Source organism: Lathyrus oleraceus, chromosome 5 (assembly GCF_024323335.1).
Source record: "Lathyrus oleraceus cultivar Zhongwan6 chromosome 5, CAAS_Psat_ZW6_1.0, whole genome shotgun sequence".
NCBI classification, from domain to species: Eukaryota; Viridiplantae; Streptophyta; class Magnoliopsida; order Fabales; family Fabaceae; genus Lathyrus; species Lathyrus oleraceus.
Window position 1 is genome coordinate 248,447,643 of NC_066583.1, and position 12,822 is coordinate 248,460,464.

General features: G+C 32.6%; 1 protein-coding gene across 1 annotated transcript; it reads right to left on the bottom strand.

Annotated features, from left to right (window-relative positions):
- Positions 1-7,678: 7,678 nt before the first annotated feature.
- LOC127083527 (linoleate 13S-lipoxygenase 2-1, chloroplastic) lies at positions 7,679-12,522 on the bottom strand. The gene is made up of 9 exons (XM_051023831.1): positions 12,054-12,522; positions 10,740-11,011; positions 10,416-10,656; positions 10,007-10,333; positions 9,822-9,907; positions 9,623-9,730; positions 9,245-9,546; positions 8,896-9,162; positions 7,679-8,681 (listed from the first exon to the last, which is right to left on the bottom strand). Exons 1-9 carry the CDS (start codon positions 12,391-12,393, stop codon positions 7,922-7,924), a joined length of 2,703 nt encoding a protein of 900 aa, XP_050879788.1. The 5' UTR covers positions 12,394-12,522; the 3' UTR covers positions 7,679-7,921.
- Positions 12,523-12,822: the final 300 nt, after the last annotated feature.

Consider the following 12,822-nt stretch of genomic DNA (forward strand, 5'->3'; position numbering starts at 1 on the left):
AGGCAAGAAGGTTGAGTTGCTTAGAGGTCAAATAGAAGCAACTCAGTTGACATACCTCAAATTTCAATTCCTCATATCTTTCTATATGTGAGGAGTTAGTTAAAATTGAGGTGATATTCGTGATCTACATCATTTTTCCTTTCAGATCATGTCCTCCTTTTTCATTTTTAATGTGGTGATGAGTGGACCAGTCCGGCCAAGGTCGCCTGAGAAGACGACCGACGCTTTGCTCCGGCAATGATGTGGCACGGTCCAGAGCCATTGGATTAATTCAAAATGTTTTAATCAGGGATGTTGCTTGTAATGACCAAGTGTGTGGCGCGCTGACTAGCGTGTACCATGGAACGCGTGTTTCTCACCACTTGATCTGCCACCTCAAGTGGTCCACATTTTTTTGATTTTTTGATTTTTATTTTTATTCCTTTGATTTTCATTAATTCATATTAATTTTAATATTGATCCAAAAAATATGAGAGTTTCACCAAAAAAATTCAAATATTTTCCTATTTCATATTCTGAATTAAAATTATTTTTTGGACCATTATTAACATTTTTCATGATTTAATTGATTTTTCATTTGTTTTTAATTGTTTAAAAATACTTTTAAGTCCTTATAAATTCTGAAATTTTTTCTCCAAGGTCCTTTGACCTTGTTTGACCTATGATAAATCTCATGGTCATTTCTTTGGTGTTTTGATGAGGTTTTAGGAATTTGACAAACCATATTTAATTTAAATGTATTATTTTAGTCTTTTTAATTTGAATAAATGTCAAATAATTTTGTTGACCAATTGTGATGACTTGTTGGTGTTTGACTCTTATTGTTGGGCCTTGGTCAAGGTTGATTTGACTTTGTCAAATTAATATCATTGGATTTAGGGGATTGATGGAATGCACATTCCATCTCCCAAAATAAATGAATGATATTAATTTGGTAAAAGTCCCCCTTTGATCAATTTGAGATTTCATCTATTCCCCTCCCTCTTCATCTCATTCCCCTTCTTTATGCATTCATCTCATTTGACCTATGATATCTCAAAGTCCTAATGCTAGTTGATTGAAAAATTAACATGAGTATGGATGAGATTAGGCCACACCTTTTGCATATTCTTTTTGTGTGTGGTATATTTCATGAGCATAGTTCATAATACTATATCTCTAACATGCATTAACACCAAAATTCTATTGCCCGACCTCAAATAGTTGTGACTTCTACATAAGTCCAGTTACGATTGCTTAACATAGCGCTAAATTTGTGACATAAAAGGCATAACATTCTAGTTAGTGAGATTGTAAGTCTCCCCTCTTTCATGGTATTATGTGGAAACTTGGCCTTTTTTCCTTCCTTTGGAAGATGTCTTGGTTCAAGGATCCATGCTTGTGATAAGTGGGTTGAGTGTTCTCCAAAGAATGTCTGAGAATGAAAAGCAAAAACAAAAACAATACTAACTTCTAACCTATTAACTACTAACTTTTAATTTCAAGCCCTTTACTTTAATGTCATTTAATTCTAACTTTTATACATTTGCCATTGTTCATATCATTCTAATTGTTTATGTTAAGGCAATTTTCACTTTGTCCATTTGGACCATATTGTGTGATATATTTTGTTTGTCTATACTTTGTTTGTTTGTGTGGTCTTTGACCATTAATGTACATAATAACAACAAAAACCCTAAAAAAAACTTTTGTGTGGACTGTTGGCTTGATCTTGGACAAATGGACTTAGAATTTAGGCAACTTTCCTATGCTAAAGGACTTGGCCAATGCCAACTTATTGAGAAACCAAGTGCTGGAAATTTGAAACTTCATCTGATACATCATTCAAGATCTCTCTAAGTTCATCTGCAACATGATCATTGTGAAGCTGTTATTTTGAACCTATGACTTGTGGAATTCATCTGTTACATGGGCTACCTTGAAGAAGATCATGGAATGGATAAGCTTGGATGTGACCATCTTTATTTGATGTCTTGCTCTTCAAGATAATATAATTGTGCATTTGTGTGTTGCTTGATTCTAAAAAGTCCAAGGGAATTCTGGGTTTCTATTGACATTCTTGTCTATTGGATTGCTACCCACTTGATCGGATCTTTTCAACTCTAAACTTTTAATTTTGTACATAGGATTAGTCTCTTCATCTTATCCCCATTTCTTTAATTTCAAAATATCTCCCTCCTTTTTCAAAATTTTCTTTGATTGAACTTATTTTATTCTAAACTTTGACCACTTTTTTGCAAAAAAAAATAGAAACTTTGGCCTTATGCCATTGCATTTTTAAACTTCTTTTCTTAAATCAAATTTGTAAATAAACTTAACTATACTTGACTTAAACTTTCAAAAAGTCAAAAAGAACTAACTCGTTCAAACCATTTTTAGGCCTTTGTGCCTTTCAAACTTAATTTTTGTGAAAAGCAATGCATCAACTTTGAAATTTGTATCACGAACTACGAGGTTTTGATCCCTCATTTTTATGTTGGTACGTAGGCACAAGACCAAAGGTCTTGCCAAACACAAAAATATAATTAATGAATTCTTTTCTCATCCCCCCATTCTATTTGTCTGTAAACATCATTTTGTACCAAATACATATGCACACAAAAAGGGCTCCCTAGGAGTACCTAAGACACTTTGGGTGCTAACACCTTTCCTCTGTGTAACCAACCCCCTTACCTGTAATCTCTGACATTTTATTAGTTTTGATTTGAAAACTTCTTACTTTTTGGGTTTTGTTCGTACTTTTTCCTTTTTCCCTTGGAAACAATAAAAGCGCGGTGGCGACTCTTGTTATTTGATCTCTAGCTCATCCATAGCGTGATGGTCATGAATTTACCGCTACACATAGCGACAAATGCTGTAGAAGCTAAACTTTTGGCAGTAGAGGAAAATCAAACATGGGACATTGTGCAATGTCCTTCGTCTATTAAGCCTATCGGTAATAAATTTGTGTTCAATATAAAGCTTTTTTCTGATGGATCAATATATCGTTACAAGGCTAAATTGGTTTTTCTTTGTAATAAGCACGAATTTTGTTTCGACTATAAGAAGACATTTGCATCTGTGGCCAAAATGACTAATGTGAGAACTATTCTTGCTATTGTTGCATCTGAATTATGGAAAATTCACTAGCTAGATATCAAAAATGTCTTCATCCATGGTGACCTCAAAGAAGAAGTTTACATCAAACTTCCTACTAGTATTGCCCTCCTTATCTATTATTGTTTGCAAACTAATGTGTTATTTCTATGGACTAAAACAGGAACCTAGAGTGTGGTTTGAAAAGTTTGGAACAACACCAGTTGGTATCTCCTTTCTTCAAAGCAACTATGACCCATCTCTCTTTCTACAAAAAAAAAGAGGAATTGTGATACTTCTATTTTATGTGGACAACATTGTCATTATTGGCCAAATTCCACATGAAAGGTCTTGAACGGCTTAATTATTTCTTGGGATTAGAAGTACAATTCAAACAAAAAGGCATTTTTGTCACTCAACACAAATATACTCAAGATCTTATCCGACTAGTCGGTCTTAGCGATGCAATTCCACATGACACTCCCATGGAGGTTAATGTAAAGCTACGAAAGGATGCGGGGGAACTTTTATAAGAGCCTACTTTTTATCGAAAGTTTGTTGGAAGTCTTATATACTTAACTATCACAAGACCTAATATCTCATTTTCTACCCACATACTTAGTAAATTCATGCAAAATCCTAGACACTTGCATCTTTCTACAGTACAACGAATCATTAGATATTTACTAGCAACTTTCAGACGAGATATTTTCTTTCCTACAAATGCAGCAATACAACTTCAAGCATACAACGATGTTGATTGGACTAGATGTACAGACACAAGGACGTCTAAAACTGATTGGTGTGATTTTAAGAGATGCCCTTATCTCTTGGAAATGCAAGAAACAAGAATCAATTTGAAAATATTCAACTGAAGCAAAATATCGGTCCATGTATGCAGCATGTTCTAAGACTGTTTGGTTGCGGGATCTTCTTTTATAACTTGGTTATTCACGAAGACAGTCAACTCTATTGCACACTGATAACACAAGTGCCATACAAATTACAACAAATCATGTATATCATGAAAAAGCAAAGCATATAGAAGTCAATTGTCATTCAATGAGAGAAACTTATGACCGTTAATTATCACTTTGCATAATATCTCTACATCGGTTCAACTTGCTGATATATTTACAAAATCTATGACACGTCAGTGCCATGATTTTCTAATCAGCAAATTATTGCTTGTAGACTTACCAACATCAATTTAGAAGGATCAATAAAATTGAATGACAAAATATTATTTTTAGCACATATTTATTGACATTTAAACCAACATATTTTCATATATTTGATTGTCATTTAAAGTTACAAGTTATATTTTTTTTTTACATTATTCTATAATTATCTATTGATTAAATAGCCATAGTCTAAATATATAAAAAGTAGAATAATACCACACAAAATAAACAAAATTTTCTATACTCAATTCTAAATTTAATATTTGAGACCTCACACGTATGTTTTCAACCAACACCAACTATTAAAAAAAGTTGCAATCTCTCTATTTGAATATAATTACCAAACCTAAATGACAACAATGAATTATTAAACACATAACAGATCAAAATAAGTAGTACTTTAAACTGTAGATTCAAAATAGATAGTAGGTGTTAGACAAATATTTATAATATCTATATTTAGGAAGAACAACACCTATAATGAACCGTGAGACGTGTTCATATTGACAACTTAATTTGATTATAAAAAACACGTGACGATAATGGATGAGTGGCTATCATACTTAATCTATCTATAAATACAAATTATGATTAATTCCAATTTCGGCGTGGAAACAAATTGGAAGATATCATCTCATCTCATCTCATCTCATCTACCAATCCATGTTGTCAATTTCATTTTTAGTGACTTGTCTTACACATTTTTGTTTATTTCCTTATTAAGCTAGCCAAGAGTTACACATGGACCACTTCTTTTTTCTTGTTTATGGACCACTTTTCTTACTTTACATTATTATCTTTGTCTCAAATTAAATGATCTATTAATAAAAATTTGTTTTTAAATGACTTGTTGTTTTTTCTTCAAATTTTAATATAATATTAATTTCTGTTTACATAGTTGCATCATTCTATATTTAATATATTTCACTTTGTATTTATGATAAAAGTGAATGTATCAATCATCATAAAAAAATTAACATAAGAGGGTTAAGTTCAACAAAACAAAAAAAAAATTAAGAACAAATCACCTAATCATGGTCACACCTCTCTTATCATCTTCTAGCAATCTAACAATGATCATTATTTTGAAAACTCAAATTTCACATTGATTAAAGATAAAATTCACAAATAGTTTATATAGAGTGATACTCCTCACCTTATAAGCTGATTTTGTAGAGTTGTGTTAAATTAAACTCTAACTCCATCAGGGTATCACGAGCCTATCAATTTTGGTCACCCACCATTTATATATACGCATCAAGTCCAAAAAGTGCTGGGGTCAATGGGGTGTATTGGAAAAACCAAGTCACATATATTGATAATTCATACCACCCACCGTTGATATCCACGCACCAAGCCCAATAGTGTTAGACGTGAGGGGGTGTATCGGGAAAAACTCAAGTTTCACATTGGTTAAAGATAGAATCCACAAAGGTTATATAGAGTGACACTCATCACCTTACAAACCGGTTTTGTAGTGTTGAGTTAAGTCAAACTCTAATTCTATCAGCCATTAACGCTAAGTAAAAAATGATTAATTTCGATTCAGGAATGCATTTAATATAGGCTAATGCATATGCACACTTATTAGATTCCCAATATGCATGCTCCAACTTTACTGATTCGTGCATCAATCAAACTTAGAATCATTTTGATTAGAACCACACATTTCCCATTTATCGTACTCACATTGTCAATGACCTGCACCACTTCCAACAAATCCACATTTATCGTTTCTAGAAATGACCTAATCTATATAGGATTCGAGTTTCTAGAAATGTCATCTTTTAAGAAAATAAATATTTTTTAGCTACTAACCCAGACACGAATTATTTTATAAACAAATTTGTTTTGTCATTATTTTTAACATTTATGTAGGAGAACAAACACGTCAATTTTTCATGGTCTATCAAAGACGTACAACTGTACCATCGCACCCTTCCAATCATTCTTTATTTGGTTGGTCCAAAATTTCATCCAGAACTAGCCTCCTTGTGCCGTAGTACTCGTATATGTAAGCCACCATATAAGTATTGTTTTTGTGATCCTTTATCTCCGAGAAAAAATTTAGCATCTATTCCTATTCCTTCTTAAAATAAATAGGTTATGGAGCATAAATGTTAGTAGGATACGGTAGAAGTTAAACTTTTAGCACTAGGGAAAAATCAAACATGGGACATTGTGCGATGTCCTTCGTCTATTGAGCCTATGGATAGTAAATTTGTTGGGATTAGAAGTACAATTCAAACAAAAAGGTATTTTTGTCACTCAACACAAATATACTCAAGATCTTATCCGACTAGCCGCTCTCAGCGATATAATTCCACATGGCACTCCCATGGAGATCATTGTAAAGATACGAAAGGATGAGGGGGAACTCCTATAAGAGCCCATTTTTTATCGAAAGTTTGTTGAAAGTCTTATATACCTAACTATCACAAGACCTGATATCTCATTTTCTACCCACATACTTAATAAATTCATGCAAAATCCTAGACACTTGCATCTTTCTACAGTACAACGGATCATTAGATATCTACTAGCCACTTCCAGACGAGGTATTTTCTTTCCTACAGATGCAGCAATATAACTTCAAGCATACAATGATGTTGATTGCGCTGGATGTCCAGACACAAGGACGTCTAAAACTGGTTGGTGTGATTTTAGGAGATGCTCTTATCTTTTGGAAATGCAAGAAATAAGAATCAATTTTAAAATCTTCCACTGAAGCAGAATATCGGTCCATGTATGCAGCATGCTCTAAGATTATTTGGTTGCAGGGTCTTCTTTTATAACTTTTGTTATTCACAAATATAAACAACTTTGTTGCACGCTGATAACACAAGTGTCATAAAAATTGCAACAAATCATGTATATCATGACAAATCGAAGCACATAGAAGTCAATTGTCATTCAATGGAAGAAGCTTATGACCATTAGATTATCACTTTGCCTAATATCTCTACATCGGTTCAACTTGCTGAAATACTTACAAAATCCATGACACGTCATTGCCATAATTTTCTAATCAGCACATTGATGCTTGTAGACTTACCAACATCAATTTGAGGGGGATGTCAACAAAATTGAATGACAAAATATTATTTTTTAATACAAATTTGTTGGCATTTAAACCATATTTGTACACATTTGATTGTCATTTAAAGTTCCAAATTCTACATTATTGTACATTATTCTGTAATTATGTATTGATTAAATAGTCATAACCTAGATATATAAAAAAGGAGAATAATACCGCAAAAATAAACAGTCTTCTATACTCAATTCTGAGTTTAACATTTGAAACTTCACACGTATATTTTCAACCAACGCCAACTATTAAAACAACGATGCAATCTCTCTATTTGAATATAATTACTAAACCTAAATGACAACAATGAATTATTAAACACATAACAGATCAAAATAAGTAGTACATTTAACTGTAGATTCAAAATAGATATTAGGTGTTAGACAAATATTTATAACTTGCATATTTATTCTTTCTTAGATGAACAACAAATTGATATGGACTTTTTACAAAAAGTAAAAGTCTTGTGCTGATTTTTTGTTGTTCTCTTGTGCAATTATTTTTATTAAGGACTAAACAAAACACATAACAGTTGGTTAATTATATTCAAGCTTAATTAAAGTACCATGCTTTAAATGGATATGCTGTATGGAACACCTTTTCCAGTGACTCCAGGTCCTGAAAATGGCTTTAATGACTCATAAGGCACTATCCCAGCTCCATGTCTATTTTTCAGACTCCTATCTTTATTCCTTGAGTCTATAATTTCTTCAATCTCCTTCAATCTCCTATTAAACCTTTCAAAAGCTCCCTTTATAGTTGAATTCTCACCCCAAGATGGCTCCATTTTCTGCCCAATGTACTCTTCATCCGGTGAATGTTCTGATAATAAGCCTAAAACCACCATAAATAAGGTTGCTTGAATTTGCGATGGAAAACACGCCAAAAGTGTTTCCTCTGGTTTGTTCATAAATGCTTCCCATTCTTCCTTTGTAGGATCTTCTGTAGGCATTTTGGTTCTAGCAATGGTTGGCCTATTAGGGAAATAGCCTCCATAAGTATATTGTGTAAAGTTCACAGCGGAATGATGAGCCGATGCTGACCAGGCTATATTGGTAACGATGTTTATAAGATCTTTTTTTGTTTTAAGCTTTGGCCACCATGGTTCTTCAGATTTGTCAGCATGACCCTTTGTTCGAATTTCTGTCCACCATGCTTGGAGCTCTTGATCGGATTCTACAGTGCTTGAGCTTGGATAGTAGTGATTGACATAATCTGTGACCCATTGCTTAATCGCATCCCATATCAAAAGACCATCATTAGCAAAAGGATAGTCTTCAATTACTAGCTTTACTCCATGTTGTGCATTAGGATCTTCCACAGCCATTCCTCTTTAAAAAGATAACAATTTACATGAGCAAGTTAATATTCGAATATCACCGAGACTTCAAATTGAAAGCATGTTTAATGTCTGACATGTGTCAGTGCCCAAAGCCAACACATGTAATTACATTCAATTACTATTATTTTCTAAGTTGTTGTCAATGACGTGTCTGTATCGGTGTTTCATAGCATAATATTCATCATCTATAATATAAACATTACCTATTAATAAGATCATTTGGAAGTGCTTGCAAATCAAATTGCCAAAGCTTATCATATGCCACAGAGCTTAACTCCATTGTATACTTTTTAGGAGTGAATGATAATTCAAGGAGACCACTTGCATTAATAAGCACTTCGCGAGCAACTTTATTGATCGCCATGGTATATCTAAGATGTGGATGCAAGAGTCTATAAATCGGATGCATGGAACTGAGTTGTCTGTATGTTGCAATTATAAAAGGTTCAACAACACAATGAGTTCTTAGCCTGCAAATACATTTAACATATTACAAAGTTAGTACTGGTTAGGCTGAACAGAACATCTTAAACAACCTAAGTTAGTACTCACCAATGGCTTATAAGTTCATGGTGACCAGAATCATGAGCAAGAACATGAGCTTTGGCAAGCCTCCAAAGCCAGAGATTGGTGGTATCAGAATCAGGTGTGAAGACTTGCTTCCATTGTGGCCTGCCATTAATAATCGGTCTAGTGAGCTCAATAGCTAGTGGCTTCAATATGCCCTCGCTAGTGAGGAAGAATAGTGTTCTTGATCCATATAGTGTTGTGCCCTCAATCTCTCTCACTTTGCTTACATACGGTAAGTACAAATCATGATAGTCTAGCACAAACAGTTTCTTTTCTTTAATAGCCTGTAGTATTGAATTAAATAAAATTTTCAGCACTATACATGATAAATTTAGTAAAAAATGTTGCTACTTTTGGTACCTCTTCAACTGTACTATAAGTTATTTGTGACTCAACGATTTCTCTGGTAATTGCAGATTCTGGTGGACCATAGATTTGGCCGTCCAGTTTACTTATCAAAGGCCATTCCTATCGGAGAAAAAAACTATGAAAGGTATTGCACATATATATAAATATTGCGAAAGGAGTAAAGTGAATATTTGACGCAATATATTCATACCTTAACCAATTCAATGCCATATGGGTTGGCACCTGCCAAAGTCTCTCGGGCAAACTCGACATCAGAAAACCAAAAGAATCTATCCCCTACAGTTCCGGGGTATCAAGGAAATGCAATAAGCATGTTTAGTAATATCAAATTTAAGTACATATCAAACAACATCTCAAATATATGATTAAACTTACTTTTGAATGATTCCGGGGTATCAAAGCGCAAAACATCCTTACTATCATCAGCATCCTTAATTAACTTTGGAATGACTCTTTGGAGAATTGTTGAGTCATTGGGTTCAAGAGTTGGTAACTGGAATCCGTCCTTATAAATCGCATCAATGTCTTCAAAGCTTGCAAACCCAAGCTTTAAGTCAGTGAGGATAGAGTCTAACGATTGTATAATAGTAGTCAAGCCTAAGGATATGGTAGAACTATTGAACTGTGTCTGCTTTGTTTCAGAAAATGACTCGTCACGCGGAACATAGAAATCTAAAGTAGTCCTTGTTTCATACAGTTGGTCTGCATAAAAAAAATAGTTTCATAAACATATATATATCTTGAAGAATCAAAATTAAATATATGAACATTGAGAGTAAATAACCTGCATCAGAACGTTTTCGACCGGTACGACACCTTCTTGGATAAGGATATTGTTTTGTGCCACCAAGAACAGATCTTTTGAGTTCAGTGCTGATATCAGGATCTCCAAGATCATTGTAAACATCATAGTCATAGATTCTGTCTGATTTTTTTCTTTCACCTTCACCATTCCCTCTTAATTCTTTGAGCTCATTTTCTCTTAGTTTTCTTAATCCACTTGGTGTTTGTGATGGCAAATACATCTATTAATTAATAAAATCAACGTACAAATTAAAATCAACATAACGTTATGATGAAATTTAATCATTATCATGATTATTAGTACCTTGTTAGTGAAGAAAACTCTCTTAGTAGGAGTATCAGTATGGTTTGGTTGAATCCATGATTGACAAGAAAGATGGATGGGGCCATTTGGGAAACCATCAAGGACTATGTTGTTTAGAAATATTTCTTTGTCGTGTTCATTTTGAACCAAAACAGCACCGACATTTCCGAAATCCACAGGTAACTCAAATGTTGCCTCAAATCGTACATCGTTTTCGGTCTTCTGAATTTCATGTGCATGTGCTTTTATAGTCTCTTTCTCCGACTTTGTTTCTTCGTTTAATAAATAATAAAAGGAGACATAATTAGAATTACTCAATACTTTTTTTTACAGCAATTTGTTAGTGGTACAATATAATGTGTTCTTTAACATGACAATATTTACGAATGACTTATGTAAGAAATTAAAATAAAAAATCATTAAAATTATAAGTACTAGATAATGTAAACTTAAATAAGTAATAAGTTAGAATTAATTTTGATCTTGATCACAATAGTTTTATTTCGTACATATAAATATTAAAATTTATCAACTTAGTGATAAATTGGATAAGTCTAGTGAAAATAAATCAAATCAAAATTTTAGTTTTTTTTATGAAAAAAGTATTTTAATGACTTTAAACTTATAACTATGATTTTAGACTAATGTGATATAGTATGATTAGGCATGATAATGGATCACAGACAACTTTAACTATTATCAATCTCACCCTTGCCTTTCTCTATCAATTCGACTCCGCCCTCAGATCTAATCCATGATAAAGATGTATCCTGCTCAGTCCAACAAGAAATGGATAAATTGCTTTATTTTTTAGTAAATTATATTTTTTTTATATGTTTACTTTTTTTATATAACTAAATATTTGATTATTTTAAAAATAATTTTATAATATATTATCATTTTTATTTAATTTATAATTTTAAAAAAATTATAATAAATGTGATATTTAAAGATTTAAAAAAGGTTAATAGATTATAAAATATAAAAAATGAGAATAATAAATTAATTTTAATAGTAGGTTGGTGCCCTTGAGGGATGCGGGAAAAGTACTAGTATCTTTCCCATGCCCGGTATCTCCGTCCTGCACACGCTCCCATAATAAAAATCAGGTTTTTCCGGCAACCATTCTCATCACCAATTAAATCGATTTATTTCCTTTAAATTTAAGAGATGGACGAGCGGGTCTGACTAGAACCAGATTTTTTTGTGCCATGCCTAATTGTTGTGAATTTGTGATAGACATTGTAAGTATTGACAGATATTTGAAATACTTGGGCAATTAAATGTGAATACTATATAGATAAATAAACTTACTTGGATGAAGGTCAGCACTGACGAGCTCCAAAACCAAGTGACTATTACCAACAACGGCAGTAACGATATTATTGATGAGTCCACCATCACTTTGCTTCACAGTCACTAAAGCTTTCACATTAGTATGAGATTTAATGTCTGTTGCTGCCATCACTACTCTCGCGAACTTAGGAGAAACACACTTTCTTATACAAATCTTTTTGGCAAGAGAAGATTTCAAAAACCAATTGCTATTGTTACGAGAAATTACATCTTTCCTACACTTGTAGGAAGTAGAAAATGCAGTATTACTAACGATGAAAGATTGGTGAACAAATGGCTTCTTCAACAAATCCATCATTCACGACAATAGTTGATATTGCTGAAACAGTATATTAATGTCTATATTCAGGAAGAACAACACCTATAATGAACCGTGAGATGTGTTCATATTGACAACTTAATTTGATTATAGAAAACACGTGACGATAATGGATGAGTGGCTATCATACTTAATCTATCTATAAATACAAATTATGAAGAATTCCAATTTCGGCGTGGAAACAAATTTGAAGATATTATCTCATCTCATCTACCGATCCATGTTGTCAATTTCATTTTTTAATCACTTGTCTTACACACTTCTGTTTATTTCCTTATTAAGCTAAGAGTTACACATGGACCACTTCTTTTTTCTGTTTATGGACCACTTTTCTTATTTTTACATTACTATTTTTTTTCAAATTAAATGATTTAATAATAAATAATTATTTTTAAATTTAAATGCATT